General features: G+C 36.6%; 1 protein-coding gene, 1 non-coding gene and 1 pseudogene across 4 annotated transcripts in view; 2 read left to right on the top strand and 1 right to left on the bottom strand.

Annotated features, from left to right (window-relative positions):
- Positions 1 to 208: 208 nt before the first annotated feature.
- Positions 209 to 437, top strand: LOC125165203 (transmembrane protein 258-like; annotated as a pseudogene).
- Positions 438 to 1576: 1139 nt separating this feature from the next.
- Positions 1577 to 22319, bottom strand: part of FAM83B (family with sequence similarity 83 member B) — a 90549-nt gene continuing 69806 nt past the window's right edge. For all 3 annotated transcript variants that reach the window (XM_047860839.1, XM_047860838.1, XM_047860837.1), the window contains 3 exons: positions 15808 to 15972; positions 14903 to 15027; positions 1577 to 8008 (listed from right to left, as the gene is read on the bottom strand). In XM_047860839.1, coding sequence (XP_047716795.1) covers positions 5707 to 8008; positions 14903 to 15027; positions 15808 to 15972 — 2592 coding nt within the window. In that variant the 3' untranslated portion in view covers positions 1577 to 5706. The remainder of the gene's footprint in view (positions 8009 to 14902; positions 15028 to 15807; positions 15973 to 22319) is intronic.
- On the top strand, positions 18648 to 18762 carry LOC125166935 (small nucleolar RNA SNORA51). The gene has a single exon (XR_007152634.1). It is a non-coding gene; the product is annotated as a small nucleolar RNA SNORA51 (small nucleolar RNA).

Raw genomic sequence — 22319 nt, 5'->3', positions numbered from 1 at the left:
ATTTTTGCTGTTAGTTTGGGCTATTCTTAAAACACTCATGAAAACTTGCAGCAGCATCTGATTATCCAGACATTCTCTTCTTTTCCCTTACATCAATGTTCTACTACAACCTGCATACTTGGAACAAAGTAGGTTCCCAGTATGCGTGTTAAAATGAGCCTGATTGGATTCCAGTGGCAGAGGAGTGGATTACCCTGTGCCTAGCAAAATGGATCTGGAGGCTGTGAGTAGATAAACCAGCCCAGTGAAGCTGGCTGTCTTCCCCCATCTGACTGTGGTGCTGTTGGCCATTTGCATTTCTTCATGCTTAGTTCTTTGTTTATGAGGTACCAAGTACAGTCGGGGTATCAGCAAAGATCTCATCTCCTAGGTTGCCTCGCTCTTCATGGGCTTTGGAGTCCTGCTTCTTGCGGCTCTGGGTTGTCATCTACATATGAGCTCCCAAGGGTTCCAACCAGAAGACTTCACCAAATTCTCACTTTTGTAAATTATTATTATTTTGTTTACTACTGCTGGAAGTGTCCTATTTGCTGTTCAGAATAAAGGCATATATGTGACCATCAAAAAACAAACAAACAAAAAAGGCAGATTGTTGAAATAGATTATTATGGGAGAAATGTCCCATTTGGCATGTTGCATTTTGTTAACTCAGAGGAGTTTTCATCTCTGTATCTCTTGCTTCAGTCTCTCAGTGCTTTCAGCTCAGGTAATTTCACCTCCTGTAATTCTTTCCCACAGGCAGGGCACACGCTTACTCCTTTCAGTCCCCTTTCAACTTTAGTCCAATTACCTCAACCTAAGGTTGGTCTTAGTATGGTCACAAAAGTAAAACCTTATCTATTTTCCTTATCATTCCATTGAAGTAGGTTTTTGTTAAACATCTGTATTTATGGTAAATGGAGAAAAATTCAAGATTTTTCCTTAAAATTATACTTTCCTACTTAAATTATACTTATTTACATTTGCCTTTAAAACAACACTACTTAATTTCCAATACACAGTATTTGACTGCATCTTAATCTGTGATATAAAGGGCATTTTTTTCTAGAAAAAAATGCATTTTGAGTTTTAAATAACTTTCAGACTCTAGATTATTTAATGTCACTAATTGATCTAGTACAAATGCACCTTAAGAATATTTTACACAAGCTAAATGCTGTAACATTATACAAAGGTCAGCTATGAATTTTTTAACAAAATTTCCTCTATTTTTCAAAGTGCCAAGTTATTTAAAATAACTATATATATTCCAGTAGAAATAGAAATAGAGAATGAATGTATATGATATTGTGCTTAAGGGAGAGTATTGTCACTGGATATCAAATATGGATAAATTATTGTAAGAAATATAATTGCTAATCAAAAATAAAACTTAAAGTGTTTAAGATATTATTTCAAAATTCATAAATAAACATTAAAATGTGCACAAATTTAAATTCATGATATAAAGCTAAGTGAAAACATGTTGTTAAATGGAGAAATACATATATATCTGAAGATAAAAAACAAACAACATACAGTATATTGATGTTTGTACAAAATTAGTTAATATTTATTTATTAGATCTAAAACCAGGCTAATTTGGAAGAATACTTCTTTGATAACATTTATGTATACAAAAATTGACTCTTTGGTTTATAATTTCATCCTTTTAAGTATTCTAGATCCAAACTATTAAGACAAACTTTTTTTCAAACAGTATCACATGTAGTTAATGTGAAACAAAGACTCTTCTTTACACCCCTTGGCCATAGTCACATTGACTCAACAGATATTCACGAAAGACAAGTATCTGTGGAATAAGAGTTGAATAACTGGATAATCTGGAGTAAAGTTAAAGTTGAATGTAGCCAGAGTTCAACTTCTTCCTTGCTTATCTGGATCACACTAGATGTCGTCTTGGTTAAACAAGGTCATTTGCTTCCATAAAAAGTAGACTGCCAACATATACCCATCACTCAACACACCACATTAGAAATGTGGCTAATCCCAATTATAATAGTAGAGAGATACCAGCATGTTCAGGATGTAGGTACTTCAACTATTCTGAAGACATCTGCCCAAAACTACCTTGAAATTGTACCTATCTTTTTGAGTTTCTGCGTACAAATTAATGTACGATGTAGAGTAAAAACTGCCTTACCAAACCGTAATATGAAAATACATCTAAGTGCCATTATCTTTCCACCAATATTGATATGGGGAGAAAAAGTGTTTTGCTCAAAATGATTATATCCATAAAGTTGGATAGTGTCTGTTTAAAACTTAAACTCTTGAGTAAATTATCTGAAATATTACGTGCTTACTCAGTCTTAACCCTGAGGAATTTCTCAGCCACAGAAACTTTGGAAAGTATAGATTCTGAAATACAGATGTTTCTGGAGGAAAAAATAAATAAATAAAAGGGGAAAAAAAAGGTAGAAGAATATAAATCTGTGCAAAAGCCCAAGCTACTTGTCACAGGTAGATGAAATAAAGCACCCTGCACTTCTCAATTCCACTAGGGAGAGGAGGGATTCAGGGACTATTTAAAAGCTATCTATGCTTCCAGAAATGATGGCAGTGGCTGTACAAAAAAGCAACAAGCTTTTGCTTGTAATTAAACATGATTAAAACTAGTCTATGTAATTTCAGCTTCAAAGTTATCTTGCTCTACATTTTAGGGCCTCCAATTTCAGAGCTGCCTAAAGACAATTAGCCCATTATCCCCTTGCCCCATCTAAGAGACAAAGAATGGGTAATATTAAAGTCAATTTGGTTTGGTTAGCTATGGGTTCTGCCTTTGGTGAGTGGGTAAAGGACCACGGTTCATAATTACAAAAGTGACTTTTTCTAAGAGCAAAATGAAAAATCTCTTTCATTCACTGGTCTCCAAACGATTTTTAATAATTTTATACTAATATATGAAGATTATACAATTGCCAGAGGATTCTGAAAACTAACCCACTAGCAATTAGGTTTTTTTCATTGCAACTGAATTTATCTGATTATAAGGAAATGCACATTCCAAAGGTCATTTAAAAAATGCAAAATTTTTGTAAACACAACTGGCTACTTTTCCTGTTATTATTTTTCAAGAAAGAAAAATAACTTTCCTTCTCAATTTTATTTTTATGATATTAATTTATTAGGAACTGTGCCAAATTTCCAATCTATTACACAGCTTTCCAAAACAATGGGACTCTTATAACAATAAGATTATGAGTCTTAAAATCCACTTTTATGAATAATGTTAAACTGAGTTTATATTCTGGATTTGTGTTTCTAAAATGCTATTGCTGTACAGTTACTGGTATATTTCTACAATTTGTAAAGATAGAGCAAAGGAGAGAGACAACTTTCAGGAAAGGTTCCTCAATCATGGTGGAGTAGAAGCCCACAAGGTATGGTAAGGTATAGTACCAAACCTACAGGGGGCACCTAGGTGGCTCAGCTGGTTGAGCGTCCGACTTCGGCTCAGTTCATGATCTCACGGTTCACGAGTTCGAGCCCCACATCGGGCTTGCTGCTGTCAGCATAGACCCAGCTTCGGTCCTCTGGCCAACCCCCCCTTGTACCCCACCCCTGGTCACACTCTCTCTCTCTCAAAAAGAAAAAAAAAAAAAGGTATTAAAACTACAGGCTTTTGTGTTTAAACCCAGTTATACCAATTCAGAGCCATGCAACTCTTGGAAGATTTTTTTGTAACTTCTCTGAGGACTAGTTTTCTCATTTGCAAAAAAGGATGTACGTACTTCACAGGGCCATTGTCAAGAGTTAAGGGGATCATATATTTGACATTGAGTTCATTCCCTGCCCAGCTTCCTAACCCAATGGACTGCTTTCCCTAGCACAAACACAGGTTAAATTCACTTATAGTTCCTTTTCCTTCTTTTTGTTGTCACAGGTTAACCAGCACAAGATCAAAATGGTGGCCTAGCAATTAAACCTGGCCTGCTAAGTTACAATCGGAAATTAATGTCAATTTCATTCCCTATCTCACCTACTATGATTATTTTAAGCCCCTGCGTGTCCTTGTTGTCCAGTGGAATTCAACTAAACCTTTCTTAGCAGATTACTGTTGAATCAAAAAATATAAACATTCTCTCATTTAATTCTCAATAGTTCAGGTGAGGCCCATATTGAACACATTTGGGAGGGATATGACTGCATGTTAGACACTTTAGCACCATTACCTTTTAACTGCGTGAGTTAGGGGCCTTACCTCTCATTTATCACCTCAATCATCACCTACAAATAATGAGGACAAAGGTACCGCAAAATAATTGTTGTGGGAAATATAGGTTCTATAAAAGTGCTCAATAAATGTTAGGTTTTATTTTCCCTACTGTCATGTTTTCTCTTGTCATGTTCTTATCATGGTATTTTAATACTATGGACAATTATTTTAATGACTGACATTTTAAGGCTGTTCTTTTAATTTAATGACATAGACATTATTTAACTTAGTCTTGAATTTTTAAACAACATACTGGCCACACTGCAGCTCAGAAGCTGTTAAATAATATATTTAAAGTCTTATAGAAACACTTCACACTTCTCAAATGATGCATTGTTTCTTGAATTCTGTACTTTGTGGATGAAGTAAAGTCAAGTTAAATCTCTTTAATGGATGTGGGCCTTTAATCTCATTACTCTAAGAAAGGCAAAGGGTATTTTCTGATGTAAATATCATCATCAGATTAAGCTATCAAAGGATTTAAAACTTTCAACCAGGCTCGACTGTCATGGAAGAAATGGGCCAGATACCAATTCTCAGTTTCATCACAGAACTTTTATGAAAACAGTACACAGTCATATTGTATTTGGCACAGTGTAAAAAAGATCAAGGATTTGTGTAAGCAAAACACTAAGCATTGCCATACTAATCCAAAATAAAAATTTAGGCAGAAGTTTACAATTCAAGTTTCCCAAATATCTATTGCTTGCTCTAAGTTTCAAAGAAGGAATGGTTATAAAAGTTCAGCAGCTGACTGGTGAGTGGAATATAGGCTCCCTTGGTCCAGAGTGGAAAGAAACACAACCTGGATGGTTTTCAAAAAATTAGGAAAAGAAATTCCTACCATGTACTATATGAGGCCGAGAGTCTGCAAACACCTCAATTAAAATGAAAGATGTGCTGAGCTATATAACTTAATTTGTACTGTTGCTGCCCAACCAGTTGCATATGTTCCACAGGAAAATTAATAAAACACTAATAAAATATAATGAGTTACCCTGTAGAATTTAAAGATAATTAAAACCCAAAAAGGCTTTGTCCTATTTTCTCATAATGTGAAGATATGAGAACCCATAAAGACATATTATAAAGGGCCATTGAGAGTATAATGATCCTTTTTTCAAGGGAAAGGCTTTAGAATGAATGCTTAAAATCCATACACCATCTCTCCACTAAAGTTTCTATTTTGAGACTTAAGAAGATCTTCAGTCCGAAGAAAACAATTACATTTTTTTTTTTACCACTACCATTTAAAAGTCATGTGTATAGAGACATTCCATCTACACTGCAATTAAGTACAACTAACTTTATCACACAGAACTTTACTGTATACATTAGTACACTGGTAAACATTTACATCACACCCCCAAACTCTGTCCCTATAGAAATCTATTGACATGTTACAAAAACCATCCACAGGGTTCTTTGGACAAATATTTATAGTTACAGTCATTTGTATTTTTAAAACTATTTGAAGTTACAGTATTTCATTTATTTTTGTGTATGAAGTTTCCAAACTTCTGCATAAATCCTCGGAACTTGTTTTCATTTGGCTGGTATGAGTGATATACACCAGTATTGTAATTAAGCAGTGGGCTGGACCTGCCATAACTATTGCCCACAGTTGTGGATTTTATTTCTGGGCGATGCACACCAGTATTTGGCAGGTTGCTTGCAGGCTGAATAGAGCTTTCAATCTTATAAAATGGCTCAAAACGACTGTAAACGCGCCTGTCAGTTGAGTGAGATCTTAGAAGCTCATTGGGCTTTGGTCTTGGAGAAGAAGCTGGTTTTCTTTCAGGAGCAAGAACTGTATTAATCTCCTTTGAATCTCGGTATTGGATCTGTTCGGTGTTAAATCTAGGGGCAGAAGCATCACCTGCCCTTTCCAAGAACTTGTTCTCAACTGGACCTGAAGAAGGTATTGTTTTACTACCTTCCTCGGATGGAGAACTGATCCCCTGGGATGGGCTAACTGTTACATCTTCCTTACTCTTGTGAATACTGCCTTGAGAGTTTGATGAGGAAGAACGCTTTCTTCTGGGAGATGAATCAATTTTTGGCTCTGACTTCTTTGGTTTTTGATTCTCTTCAGCCTCAGAAACTAACGTGTCAGAACTGCTACACATTCTATAAAAGGCAGGTGCTTTATTTTTGGATAGATTTTCTTTCTTTTCTGGGGTAAGGCTAAGTAATGATCTTAACTTCTGAGACCCCTTTTTCAAAAAACTTGGTGAACCTTTAACTTCCTTTTTTGAAGTCAGTTCTTTGCTAGGTTCATCTTTATTCATTTCAAGCAAAGCAGCAATGGAAATTGACTTGGTGGTAGTGCCACTCGGAGGGTCTCTCTTGATGACCTCCCTGTCCTCTTCCACGCTCTGAGTCACATTGTGCATGCTCTTAGAACTTTTCAGCAAATCCTCTTTGGGTTTTTCTGGTTGTCTAACTCGACTCCTGGTGAGTGTACTATATACATAATGCTTACTGTGTCCGTGATCTAAATTGGCTTTTGAGTGGTCAAAGAATGGAAAACTTCGCCTTTTGAGCAGATTCTCATTTTGTTGATTCTTTGGATTTTCTGTCTGCTTATTTACACACAAGGATGTATATAAATAGTTGTTTGACTCTGGATGGCCATTTGTAGTTTGATGTAAGACAGCTGAGTGGTTTTCGGGAACCTGCAAGGTGTGCATTTTGGGTGCCTCCGACTGCAATGGGAGCTTTGGGGTTGATTCCGGCAAGGGCTTGTCTGTCACATGCTGTACACTAGTAGGGGTGTCCAGGACCTCCTTAGGTGTGTCACTTCCCTGGGAACCGACGACAGTTGAATTTGAGGAGCCGGTTGTACAACTGTTAACTTCCTGCTGCTCAGGTAAAGTGGGTTTAAACACAAAAGAGGAACGAAGCCGAGAATGAGTATAAAGGGCGTTGGCTTTCAAATTTTCAGAACTTTCGTAGCCCTCAAACCGGTCACCTAGAGCCGATCCATTTGAATCAGGTGCAGCTTCTGAATGATCATTTAAGTAGGATTCGATTCTCCAGTTACGCAAGAACGACTTTGTGGTATGTTCAAGGGTTGGCATTCGTTGTTGCAAAAAGCGAATATGATTATCTGTCCCGTTAAAAGACCGCCGCACATTTGAGTTCCTTTCTGCGAGATTTGTTGTTTTTCTTTGGGCAAGCCGATCAGCAAAACTCTGGGCAGGTGTATTACGGTGACCTGCATAGCCACCTCGTGATGAGGATGCCACACTCAGACTATCCGAAGGCTTTTTCCAATTACCTGGAGGATTGATGTTTCGATTCAGAGCCCTGTTAAGCAGCAGGTATGGTGTTGTTTCTGGCTGTTCCCCAGCATAACTATGCCTCTTCCAATTTTCATTTATTTGACTGGATTGATACTGACGGGCTGTATTTGGACCATTAAAATTTGGAATAAAATGAGGCTTGTAGCCATGATTTCTTATGCTATATTTGTCATGTTCATTTAGAGTGTATATCCCTCTGTTTTTGAAGTAACTAGAGTCTAGTTTGTGAATTTTGTCCTGTCTGCCAAAAAGGTTTCTTTGGCTGGAAACAGAAGCTAGTGAAGAAACTGAACGCTGGTAGGTGCCATTCTCCCAGAGTGATTTGCCATGCTTCACCCTTGCTGATTCTTCCTGGGCGAATGGACTGGGGACACAGGATCTGGCATAGAGAGTTCTAAATTCTTCATCAAAGGACTCAACAAGTTGCCCTGTGATTATCTGAACCATGCTAAGGTGAGCTTTCTCAAACGACCACATGTAGCTGAAAAAGAATCAAAATGGGAAAATTTTAATTTTGCTGTTAAAAGATTAAGGACAATATATAAATCCACTAAGAAAAATTTGTCATTTAATGTCAACAAGAGTATTTTTTGCTTGTTTTCCTCAGCTACGACAATTTACAACATCTTCAATCGTTACTTGCTTGCAGTCCCTGGAACTCCCTACTCCCCCAATTCATAATTAACATTTTTTAAAAATGTTCTTAATGTTTATTTATATCTGAAGGAGAGAGATACAGAGCATGAGTGGGGAGGGGCAGAGAGAGAAGACACAGAAGCCAAAGCAGGCTCTGTCAGCACAGAGCCCAACGCAGGGCCTGAACTCACAAACCATGAGATCATGACCTGAGCCAAAGTTAGACGCCCAACCAACTGAGCCACCCAGGTGCCCCTAAAATTTTTTTAATGTATATTTTTGAGAGAGTGAGACAGAGTGTGAGCAGGGGAAGGGCAAAGAGAGAGGGAGACACAGATTCCGAAGCAGGCTCCAGGCTCTGAGCTGTCAACACAGAGCCTGATGTGGGGCTCAAACTCATAAACCGCAAGATCATGACCTGAGCCAAAGTCAGGTGCGAAATGAGCCACCCAGGTGCCAGCCCCCATTCATATTTTAAATAACAAAGCAATTCAAGTCCTGGCTTTGAAACTACCCATAATTTTTGACATTACTTTCTAGAAGTCCAAAGAAAAGCTTGCTGTACATTTTGCACCATTGCCTACTAAGATGTTATGGAATAAAAAACATTGTATTTTATATATAGCATCCTGGCAGAATGCAGGCAAGCCAGTATTAGCAGGAAAGTTGAGAGACCTGGCTTCTGCTGAGCTATCCACCCACATGAGCTTGGGCCTCAGTTTCCTCATGTCCAAATTGCTAGCATAATCCTACCATTCCTTAGAGTTCTAGCATGTTAAAATGCAAGACAGGCCTTTGCTAATACATGCATTTTATCTCTGTGGCCTACTTAGTAAGTATACTTTGGGAAGCCAGGGCTTTGGGATGCCAAGTGAGATCTTTTCATATAAAATACAATTTCTAGGAAGTTAATGTTTGTAACTCCTTTATAGTACTTTGTGGAATTTCTACAATTTAAAAATGACAGTTGGAATTTCATATAAAAATATAAATCTGACATGTAAAAATTTAGATAATGTAACACAGAGTCACTGAGCTAAAAAAGGAATCTCTAATATGCTATATATCAAATACTGTACATGATATAATAGGGGTTAATAAAGGAAAAAGGAGACAGACATTCTCTACAATGAACGAGCTTACTGTTTATAGAGGGGACGCAATAGCAAAGGCAGATGAAAATACTAAGAGAATGTGTAGAGTAAGAATTTAACATATACAAAATATCATAAAGAGTGTACAACTTAAGGATCTTACTATTCTGATATACTCAGTTTTGTCTAGTATGCTTATTGAAAGCATGGTATGAGAAGAATCATTTACCGGGAGCTCTTTTTGTGCAGATGTATGGGCCACCAGGCTGACTTAAAATAAGTGACACAATGTGAATGATTAAAGGAATTTTCAACCCCACTGCAGATATGAATACAAAATTTGTGTGAAAGAGCAAGTAAAGGAATGAATAGTCAGCTATCACCTATGAGAAAAGCCCCAGAGACAAGCAGGGTTTTGGCTGCATTCTGAAAGAAGCCAGATAACCCCGAAGTTCAAGCACGAAAGGCATGGAACAGTTTGTGTGGAAGAAGAAAGATACAGGAAAAGAAAGGAAGCAAGAATGGCCCTATTTTGGTTGAACAGAGAAAAACAAATTCTGTTTAGCTGAAGTAAAGAAGTTATATTACAGACTGATGAACAAAGGGGGAAAATCTGGAAAGCAAAGCAGAGAGTTTGTGCAGGATTTATTTCCAAATTCAGATCAATTAAAATAAAAAGTTGTTTGAGGACTGATTTTTTTTCCCGGTAGCTCTTTGTAACACAGATGTGAAGGATGAGGGACTGCATTTACTGTGATGAGTAAAAGAATTGACATAAGGTGATAAGAGCCTAAGCCAGTACAGAAATTGGAATAAAGAGTAAAAATGTTGAGCCAGTAACAAGAAGAGAGAACCAGAATATCTGCATGTCCTAAAGGATGTGTATAGTTTGTGAAATAAAAATAACCTCCATGTGTTGAGCTTAGGAAACTGACAAGGTAATGGTACTGGGGAATATGTTACAACTGGAAAAGTTTTCCAGGTTTGGTAAATCAGAAAACAATATTGTGATATGTAAAAGGAAGACACTCAAGGGAATATATTCAATTTGAAGATTATTCTCTGGAAACACTGAATAGCCCCAAATAAAAGAACTGTTTTACTGACCTTCAGGGAACTTCCTATAAATTGTGAGAACCCCAGCCAATCACCCTCCTGTAAACCCAACAGTCGATAAGGATTTCCCATGCGATTTCCAATAAGCATTTGAGTCCCTTATCTATACATAGCAAAAGATCAGCAGACATTTAATGAAAGTTTAGAAGATTCCTTATAAAGCTTAAAAACTTAGATGCAAAACAGAGACCAAAACAAACAGGAGAAAGACAAATGGAGAAAACAGAAAATGCACAAATAAGAATATGTATAAAAACACAGACACATAAAAACTATAATCAGTGTCTTCAAAGCAATAGAGAAGATCATGCATCTATAAAAAAAAACAAAAACACAAAGGATACTTTGAAAATGGTGCAATTTGCAGATATTCAAAATATTTGATAGCAATTTTTTTTTAATGTTTATTTATTTTTGAGAGAGAGAGAGAGAGAGAGAGAGAGAGCACAAGCAGGGGAGGAGCTGAGAGAGGAGACACAGAATCCAAACCAGGCTCCAGGCTCTGAGCTGTCAGCATGGAGCCTGATTCAGGGCTGGAACCCATAAACCATGAGATCATGACCTGAGCCGAAATTGGACACTTAACCGACTGAGCCACCCAAGTGCCCCTATAGCAAAAAAAAAAAAAAAAAAAAAAAAAAAAAAAAAAAATTAAGTTATAATAGATGTGTTAGAATGAACAATTGAGAAAATCCCCCAGACGTTACAATTCTATCCACTCCCAGATAGAAAATCATAGGGGAAAAAAATAAAAAAACAATGGGAGCAGATATCCAGTTAATAAGAATTCCAGAGAGAGAGAGACAATAGAGACAACTGAGGAGAAGAAATGAGCAAAGAATATATGAGAAATTGTTTCAGAATTGAAAGATATGAGTACTTGGATTGCTTAGAACAATAAATAAAAAAGACCTAGATCTAGAAACATAACAAATTTGAGAATAGCAGGGAATAGAAGAGAAACCTTAGACGTTTCTAGAAAGGAGAAAAAAAAAAGTTACATAAAAAGAATAATAACTGTTTGAGACTTCTCAACAGCATGTTTGATTGCCAGTCAATGTCTTTAAAATTTGAAGGAAAAATGATTCAGCTTAGAGTTCCATCTCTAGTTAAGTCATTAACCACCTAAAATTATAAATTTCTGGACTTAAAAAAAAATTCCATGCTGACCGAAAGTATTCTTGAGCAAATGAGAGAAAAAACTATGACTTAGAAACAAAAAAGAAGGAAAAATAGGATTAAGATGGGATACAAGAAATTGTGGCTCAAACTGCCCAGGAATACGGGAAATTGCAGAACCCCAGCAGTGTTTCAGGTTAAAGATCTGCCAGTCCAGATTGGACATGACAAACTGTTGGCAGTAACTGAGCATTTGGAAAAGTTGTTCATGTGCTAAGAAATCTTCAGAATCAACTGGAAAAAACATTGCAATAGATAAACAGAAAGCAAAGACAACGAATAAAACCAAAACCAAATGGTCATTATTAACTTTGTTATAAAAAAGGAAGCATATCACAAATGACTCTATGGCTCATCAGCGATCAATTCTGACACAACTTTAGTAATGTAAATTGAGACTTCTTACTTAGCAAACAATTTTGATAAAACTGTATGGGGTGAATGGAAAGCAGGAGGGAAAGTGGATATGGGTGAATAGAAATATAACCCTTCAATCATCATACTATAGAGTCAAGACATAATACCTAAAAGTGATAGATTGAGCATTCACAGTATAATCACATTATGTAAGAGAATGGAGTAAGTATGGGAAGAACCAGCTCAAAGAATTAAACAATTGCACCTGGAGATCAGGATCCAGCAATGGAGAGACATGGAGAACAAAAACTTTTGTATTACATATCTTTTAGTAATATTTGATTTTTAAAAAAGTGTGCACATATTTACCTAGATAAAAAATAAAATGAACTTACTACTCCCATTCCCCCCAGACCCACTGTCACACTCCTGCAGTTGGGAATGTGATTATGAATTTACTTATTAAAAAGAGGCTCAAAAACTCTGAGTTCCTGGCTGGGGATCACACAGGGAAGTCTACGGAGTGAAAGCAGTGACATGCTGCTGGCTGTAGCACGGATCTCTCAACGTGACAATCTTCAAGTCTGACCAGAGATGGCACCTGGAAGCCAACAACTTCGGTGAAACTTGTCTTGTGAAAGTAGCTTTTATAGAGACAGCAAGATTTAAAAAAATGCTTATAAAATTCTCTCCCAGTCAAATTTGTAGACATTACTTTACTAAATATGTTCCAGATTTCATACGACAATTTCAAGCAAGGGCATCCAATTCACAATTCAATTTGCACACATTGATAAAAAGTATATGTGTTTTATCTCATCAATGTTAGTATCATGAGAGACCAAAACACTTGCCCTGTTTTTGCGATAAAACTGTCATCACAATGATTGAACCGTCACACAATGTGTGACTGTGGTTAGTGCTGACATCAGGCCTCTCTGGAAATAAATGCTTGCAGTTTAGAATAGGAAGACGTTTTATGGCAAAGAATTTTGAACTAAAGACAGTGGCATTTTGATTTGGGCTATAAGGAAAATGATGGTGATATTGGAATATGAGACAAAGACTGGTTTTCACCAAAAATAAATTTTTAACCAGTTTCTATGAAGACTGGTTCATAATTATTCCACCAGATCCTGTTAGAATACTGTTAACAGGAAAGGTCCAAGATAATTAGTAGAAAGAAGAAAAGAAAAAAAAAAAAAAAAAAAAAGGGCTGACAACCATATTTTTTTCAAGAAGTGTATTTAAAATTAACATGGACTAATAAGGAAAGTAGAGTTGTTAGATAAGAGTTTGGGTGAATTTTTATCATCTGCAGTACTAGGCATTCGATCCTCACTTCCATAAATAGTAACTTAAATTCTGCCTCTGGCTTATGATGTACATAGAAAGATAAAGGGTTTTTGTTCCTGTGGTTTGTTTGCTTTTCCCAATATCAATTCGAAAGTAGTTTAGCCATTGTCATCTCAATATACAGCACCTATTAATGCCTAGTGGTAGCAAAACAAAGTTAAGGTGAATTTATTGTTCAAGGTAATCTTAAAAGTCAAGTTAAATAATAAAGACAGAAAGCATTCATTATGGTGAGATTAATAAATACCATTCTAGAAGTCAAGCGAACTCCTAATTTTAATTAAAATTTCAATTAAAAACCCTGTAAAACCAAGTGGGTCTGAACAAATACATACACATATAATGAGTATTTAAAGGGACTCATTAATTTCAAGCACTGGTTGTAATTTCTGCTCTTAACAAGTTTTCCTTTAGAACTACAAACAGCACTTTCAAAAAAAGGTCTCTGAGCTTAAAGGGAACGTTACCAGGTAGTAGTGGCTAAAATATACCTAAAATAATAGCTGACTTTAGGGGTTAGGGATGCATTAACTCATTTAATTCTCACGACAAGAAGGTGAGATAGGCTCGAGGATTATCCTTTACAGCGGAGCAAACCTAAGTGGAACCAAGTTAAACAACTTGCCCATGGCAAATCACATCAACATACTGGCTCCTTCTTGTGGACTTTTTACATTATTAAGGGAAGAAGCAAAAGTTTCCCCTCGCACTGCCCTGTTTACCCCCATAGTTCTCCTGGCTCCTTGGGAGTCTGTGCTGCCCTGGTGACCTAGAAGTTCACATGTGCTTGTTGGTATTTTAATCTGCCTGTTGATACAATCTGATTGTACATCCCATTCAGGACTGATGCCCAGAATGTGTGAGAGTATTAGGGCAGCACTTTTACTCTGGAACAAGCAGAGCCTGGACTGGACTGCCAGCCCTGGACTGCTGTTGGCCTCTAGCTGTGGGGTTTTGACAAGTCACTTAACCTTCTGGAACTTCAGTTTCATCACTGATAAATGTAGATGCAAACAACTGCTTTGTAGATAAGTGGTAAGGACTGGGGATGACATATGTAGAAGACACAAGCCGGAACAGAGGAATGGAGGAGGTATTCTCCCAATGGGGACCTTGAATGATGCCGATAATAGTAACCTGTGTAACCTTGTCTAGTGTCTATTATGGCATTTTTAACAGCCAGACTCTGAAATGCGTTTTGGGTAGTATTATACATAGTGACTACATGACTGACTATCAGATTCTTAATAATACTAAAATAAAAATAATCTGTCTGACAGGTTCTTCAAAGCAATAAAGAGCTTCTATTTTTATGAACAAATGTTATTATTAAGCTCATACTGCAACGATTTTCATAAGGAACAAAAACTTTTGGCATTAGAGAACTATAGGGAACCTGAAATGTTTGTTACCCATCTCAATTTGGGGATGAAGAACTTGGAGCACGAGGAAGTTGTATGACTTCCTCAATGTCTTAATGTTTAGAGGTACAGCCAGAACTGAAACCCAAGTCTCCAAGCTTCCATGCAAAGGTTCTTTTTTATTTCTAAGAAATATCTAAATAGTTACATTAATATTTGAAACTAATAAATTCTATAAATGATTAATGATGCTGGAGGTAAACACAATGATCTTACCTGTAAGAACCATACATAACTTTCTGGCAGTCAATTAACAAAAACTTCTGTTCTAATTTTCCATGAAATTTTGCTCCTGTTTTTGAAAGATAATCTTGGCCTTTTACTGTCCGCACTCGAATATTCTAGAATTACATGTAAATATAAAGTTATAACTACAAAAGAGATATTTTGAATGTGAAATGTATGTCAATATAAAATCTTAGTACCAAAAAAGTATACTTGAAATAATCTTTTTTGTAAAAAACACATAACAACAAAAAATAGTAAAAGCAAATTTTAAAACATCACCCCCCCAAAAAAACACCTAAGAAAAAGTCACTAAAAAATATAGATGTATCTTAGCATAACATAAACAGGAGGCATTATGTTACATTTATACAGAACGGTGTTATAAACCACCTAGGATCCTATTGTAAGACAGCCTTTCAGGTTATAGTGGCATGATTCCACAATAACTACAATGAAAATCCACACTTTTTTTTAAGAAGCCAAATGTAACTGAAAACACTATGCCTAATGATTGTGATAAGTAACATCTGAATGAAAGAATCACTTGAGTCAGTGGTTTCAAGGTTATATGCATGGAGAAACTGAAGCACTCATTATGACTGAGCAAAGTTAACTCAGACACTTAAGTGCTCCATCATCAAGAAAAGCATCTTATAGACCATCATGAGAATGTGTGGTTTCAGTCACATTTCAAAAAGCACAAGCATACCCTTCTGCGATTAATCATTATGCTATCTTAAATATATTTCTGTGTGTGTTACATATATGTAGACATAGATACATATTATATACAGATATATTTGGAATAATATCGCTTAAACTTGCCTTAAATTCAACTGAGATAAAAATGGTACACAAAATAACTGAAGAAAAAACAAACATGGAATTCTTACCCTGAGTCGTTGAACTTGACAGCCCTGTTTTTCAGTCATATTTAGGAAATGACTAAAGTTGGACTCATCAAGCAGAATATATACAGATATCCCTCGAGTTGATGCCTCCACTATTTCTTTGAAAATGTCCACATCTGTGAATATATCCATCACTAAAGCAATGACCTATTAAAGATAAAAAGGTAAAACAATTTTAGATACCCAATAGGGAAAGGTTTATAAATTGCTTGCTTCCAGCAATAAGATAAAACAGAAAATAATGAAACACATATTACTTATAAATGTATACACAAGTGTGTATGCAGCTCCCTAAAATAGAAGATACAAAAATATATTGAAAATAAACAAGTGACTACATACAGATTTGTAGCACAAAATAATTTCATACTGGCTTTAAATCAAAGGAAATCCGCAGTTTAGTAAGATGCTGAGCAAAGGGTGAATCCAAATTACAGATTGCAAGGGTGCAAGTAGGGTAGCGGGATGGGACAGGTAGATGGAAGGTGGAAACAAGTGTTACATGTTTTTGTGGGAAACATTTCTAGGGAAAAGCAAGCTCTCTGAAACTAGCTGTCAATAATAAATGTCTTGGCAGTACTGGGACAGAGAAAGAAAATCTTACAGGGGCTCCTGGGTGGTTCAGTCAGTTAGTTGAGCATCCTACTCTTGATTTTGGCTCAGGTCATGATTTCATGGTTCATGTGATTAAACCCTGCACTGGGCTTTGCACTGACAGCACGGAGCTTACTTAGGATTCTCTTTCTCCCTCTCTCTCTGCCCTTCATCTGCTTGCTCTCTCTCTCAAAATAAATAAATAAACATAAAAAAAAAAAAAAAAACTTACAGAAATGGAAACTAGGTAGGAAGGGGCCAAAGCTGAGAAAAGGTATAGGATTTGAAGACTAGAAAATTAAATACATTTGCCTAAAATAAGCTTAACAGACAGAATAAGTGAAAAAAAAAAAAAAGGTCACAAAGGCAGTATGATTAAGAAGATGAACAAAGAGAGAAATTTCTTTAAAAACAGGCCCCTAAAATGGAGACAGTCCAAGTTAACTATTGGCAAGAGAACCATTATTGACTCTGAGAAGCAGTGGGAGTGAAACAATGCCAAAAAAAAGGGGAATCATTCGACTGACCACCTTCTACGCACTAGAGAAGAACACAAAATCCCTGCCCTTGGTGAAGATTACATTTTAGGTGGGGGAAGAAATCAGGAGCAATAAATATAATAAATAGATAAATTCCGTAATATGCTATCATATGATAAGTTTATTGGGGGAAAAAACAGAATAAGGGAGATCATGAGCCCCTGGAAATTGAGAAGGTTGGGTTTGTGCCTTTCTGGGTAAGTCTCTTTGAGAAAGTGTCCTTTGAGCAGAGACATAAAAAGGAATTGAGTTAGTTATCAACGTGGATATCTTGAGAAACAGTGTTCCAGACAGAGGGTACCAGCAGTGCAAAGGCCCAACACCAGGAGCTTGCCTGGCATATTCAAGAAACAGCAAGTAGAGAGCAGAAATGGAATGAAAAATGGAGAGTAATCACAATTCCTTGAAGGTATTATAAAGCCTTCAGCATGCTGTCCTGAATAAGACTGTAAGCTATTAGAAGCTTTTAAATTGAGGTAGTAATATATCTGATTTATGTTTGAAAGGATTCTTCTGGCTACTGTGTTGATCCTAAGGGTAGGAACTAGCGTGGAAACAGGCAGACCAGCTAGAACTAAAGGAGCAATTTAAGTGAGGGGTGATGTTAGCTAGGAGAAGGATGGTCCTTGTCCTAGTCACCGTCAGTGACATCACCATCAAATGGCCTAATGCTGGCCTTTGAGCCACAGGATTTCTGAATGGATTGAGCATAGGATGGGAGAGGAAAGGGGGGAAAGGAGGAGACTCTAAAATGTTTAGCCTCATCCACCTAAAGGACCAAGTTGTCATCAACTGAGAGAAGGAAGAATCCAGCTACACTAAATTTTAGCTAAGTTTGACGGGCCAAGTGGAATGGTAATTGGAGAAGTCTAGGCCAGACATGTCAATGGGGTGTCAGTTGTGTAGAGATGACAATTAAATCCAAGTCACTAAGGGAGACTGGATAAATAGAAAGGGAGACCAAGGACTGAGTCCTAAGACAAGGGAAGGAACCAGCAACGGTCACTTCAGTTTTTGTGGAGTGGTAAGAGCAAAAGTCTCACTGTAAGGGGTTTAAGAGGGAATGGGAAGACAGATACTGGAAATAGCAGGTATGGGCAACTCTTTTTGAGTAATTTGGCTGTAATAAGAAGCATAGAAATGAAGAGGTAGCCATGGGTAAAGCTGGATCAAGAGGAGTTGTAATTTTTTGTTTTGTTTTAGGGTGAGAGAAATAATAGCATGTCTGTATGCTAATGAAATGCTCCAGTGAAGAGTGAAAATTCATGATGCAAGAGATGGTGGGAGGTGGGTGGGGAAGGGAAGAATTGCTGGAACAATGTCTTTGAGTAGGTAATAAAAGAATCTAATGTAAACATAAAGTAATCAGAGCACAGAGAATAAAGACCAGTAAAAGATCATCCATAACATCAAGACAGAAAACCAACTATGAGGGTGCAGATGCTGGTGGGAAGGCAGGTGTGGTAATGGTGCTATGAAAGATCTCTTGTGAATGCTTCAATTTTTCCCGTGAACTGGGAAGCAAGATCTGCAACTAAGAACACCCTAGATTATGGAAGACATGTTAAAAGATCAAGAAAGGGGTATTAAATAGGATGGTAGGAAAGAGAGTAGACCACAGAAATACAGTTTAATTACAGGGCAGTAATAAGGACTCACCATAAATTTAAAACGAGAAGTCAGCCTCATGGTGCTTACCCCAGGCTGTATTCTTATACTGACTGCACAGAAAGGAGTAAATCCACCCATCTACACCACAGCCCAGGCCCTTTGCCTGGTCTGTACTACAAATGGGAGGGCATGGAAGAATAAGTAAATAAAATGAGAATAGTCAATGTAGTTGTCAGTTACTCTCCAACTTTAGTCAGCTGCAGGGATACAAACATGGAGCAGGCTAAAAGTTTGATGTAACCTTGGATGTAGTTGTGGCCATGAGAGTATAAGGAGATTAGATTATAATGGGACTCTCCCTCTCCCTCTCTCTCTGCCCCTGCTTGTTCTCTCTCAAAATAAAAATAAAAAAATAAATAAACTAGACAGAGGAAAAAGGATGTCATGGATGTGACAGGCAGTAAAATGGTGGTGGGATCAATGAATATGAAGTCTGGCTGGGGTTAAAAACTATTGGGGCGCCTGGGTGGCTCAGTCAGTTGGATGTCCGACTTCAGCTCAGGTCATGATCTTGCAGTTGGTGGGTTCGAGACCTGTGTCGGGCTCTGTGCTGACAGCTCAGAGCCTGAAGCTTCCTTCAAATTCTGTGTCTCGTCCTCTCTCTGCCCCTCCCATGCTCATGCTGTGTCTTACTCTGTCTCTGAATAATAAATAAATGTAAAAAAAATTTTTTTAATTAAAAAAAGACCAGTTAACTATTAAAAAATTGTTTTTTTCATGTTGATAGTAATATAATAAAAGAGATAAACATGTATTATCTAAAATATAGTTATGAATATAAACATGAAATGTTACCTTTATTTACTTCACATTACAGTAGATGAGACAAAATTGGCAATGAATTGATAATTGTTGAAAGTGGCTGATAGTACATGAGAGTTCTATATACAGCTTTCTATTTTTGGAAGCTTCCACAGCATACAGTTTAGAAAAAGAAATAAATAAGGGAATATTAGATACTAGTGGGTACCAGAGGGAATAAGGCAGAAATATATGTAGAAGTGATAGTCAGATGGGGATACCTGAATTAGGTTATAAAGGAGCTTCAATTAAGGCTATGCTATTATCAAGGATATGGCTGGGAGTCAATGGCTGACGTATAGGTAGGACAAGATCATGGGAGGCAAGGAACTGGTCTTTAGAAGGATCTCTTAATATACAGTTGAGACAGGAATAGTATTGAAAAGAGTGATGGAGACCAAGGAACAAAACATGTCAAGAAATGAGAAGGAATGGAAGACACACATGGATGGCAACAAGAGTCAGAATAATGTCATGGACCATTGTGAATATGTTAGAAGATGAAGAAAGCCACGGATGATATGTAAACTTGCTTTTATTTACTCTAATACAGTGTTATAACAAAATGCTGGACTGCACCCAAATAACACAAGTTGGTGATATTCTTCAAACTACCTGTGAAACATACTTCAATCAGATATTTTTCTAGGAAGAACAATTTCAATCATCTAAGTAGCCTCACATGACCCCCTTTCTTATTTATGAATGGTAGGAGGTGCCAGAAGAAGGAAACAGATAGTGATAACAACCTCATTCATGTCTTGTGCATATTCTTTATAAAATTAAATATGTGAAAAACCTTTAAATCACATCAAATTAATTAATGCATTTACTATGGAATAACAAGTGGTATGATGATGTAGAACAGTGACATAAGGAAAATAAAATGTCCATATTATAAACTTATTTTACATAATAAATTCTAAAAATGTATGTATAGAACAGTCTTTTTTTAAAGAGAGGAATTTTTCTTAAATAAGGAAATACTATTATGCAACATGGTATTGTTTAAGAAATTAATCAGCACATCTAAAGAATTTATCTTTTATTTGATAGAGTCTCATGTAACAAATTAATTAAGACTTTGGAAATGAACAAAACACATTACCACGATAAATAAACGTTTCTGTTTGCAAAAAGTAATTGAAGTCAGTCAGCCAATGGATGATTCTAGCATACTAAATGTAGAACAAATTATAGTCTCTCTTGTGTGACAGATATTACACTGGATCAGGATCCAAGAAACTAGATTACACATCTTTGACAAGCTTATCTGATGTCAACTGAGTCAGGTAGCTTATCAGGACTTCTGGTTTCCTGCACCCTCACTAGATGGAAAATTATAAACAGTCTACAGAAAATTTCAGCTGTGCCATGAAAGGCAAAATAAAATGTAGCTCATTTTTTTTTTTTTTTATGGTGGGTATATTCCTGGAAAGGGATAATAATTACAAAGGAAGTATGCCAAACCTGATCTGAAAGTATTAAATTCCCAGTTAGTTACCTAAATCACATCATGCTGTAGAAATGACTATATACAATGAAAGAAATATTATATACCTGATTAGTATAAGGCTTTTCAAAAGGTACATCAATTGACTTTTTAAGTCAATAAAGAAACCAGTCAGTCACATTAATGGTATTTGTTAAACCACTGTGATATTATATACTATTTAAATTCTCCTTTTGCTTCTTCACTATTTCCTGTTTTATTCTTACTGAAAAAGTAAACAAATAAATGCACTCATCAGCCACATGAGACTTAGAACATTTTTAGAAAGAAATCCTGGGTCATTGTTAAGATTTGAGTGAAGGGGCACCTGGGTGGCTCAGCTGGTTAAGCGTCTGACTTCATTTAGCTCAGGTCATGATCTCACATTGCAGTTCATGGGTTAGAGCCATGCATTCGGGTCTGTACTGACAGTTTGGAGCCTGGAGCCTGCTTCAGATTCTGTGTCTCCCTCTTTCTCTGCCCCTCCCCCGCATGCACTCTGTCTCTGTCTCTCAAAAATGAATAAAAGTTAAAAAAAAAAATATGAGTGAAACTTCACATCTTTTAGTAGCTTGAGAACCTGACTCAAGAATGTTGGTTTGCACTTAACCTTTCTCACAGTAGCAGATTCTCTCAAAGTGACCCAGACACTGGAGGTCACACTGAATGAACTTAACATAAACACTGACACTAAATTTCTCATAAGTTCATAATCACGACACAATTTAAGGCCACTCAGGAGATTATATAATCAATTAAGTAATACACTGTAAGAGTAATTCAGAGGAAGAAAAACAAATGCTCCACATGTACATGGTTGTTAGGGGTGGGTACAGGGCAGAAGGAAACAGACTAACAGAGCTTCATGGATAAGCCTTACATATGAGTAAAGGGGCGCCTAGGTGGCTTAGTCGGTTGAGCGTTTGACCCGATTTCAGCTCAGGTAGTAATCCCACAGTTCCACCGTGAGATCAAGGCCTGCCTTGGGGTCTTTGCTGAGTGTGGAGCCTGCTTAAGATTCTCTCTCCCAGTCCCTCTACCCCTCCCCAAGTCTCAATCAATCAATTAAAAAAAGGTAAAGATTATTTTTAGCCATCCAACCTGGAAGACCAGCATTGCAAAGACAAAGAGGCAAAGATTAGAATGAAAATGATAGTAATATTTTTTTAAATGTTTATTGAATTAGCCTAAAGTTAAACACAAAGGTCATTATTTATGGATATGGAATAAATTTAGTTAGGATTTATACAGGTTATGAAAGGTCTAGTAAATCTGACACTGTTTAGATTTGATATGGAGTGCAATTTAAATCCTGAAAAATTAAATATCTGGCCAAAATAACGTCTTGAGAAAATGAGTCTGATAGCAATATTCATATTGAAAATATCTAAATTCCA

This window comes from Prionailurus viverrinus, chromosome B2 (genome assembly GCF_022837055.1).
Source record: "Prionailurus viverrinus isolate Anna chromosome B2, UM_Priviv_1.0, whole genome shotgun sequence".
In the NCBI taxonomy this organism is placed as follows: domain Eukaryota; kingdom Metazoa; phylum Chordata; class Mammalia; order Carnivora; family Felidae; genus Prionailurus; species Prionailurus viverrinus.
The sequence above is the reverse complement of the archived record's forward strand: the minus strand, read 5'-3'. Positions and strand labels throughout refer to the sequence as shown.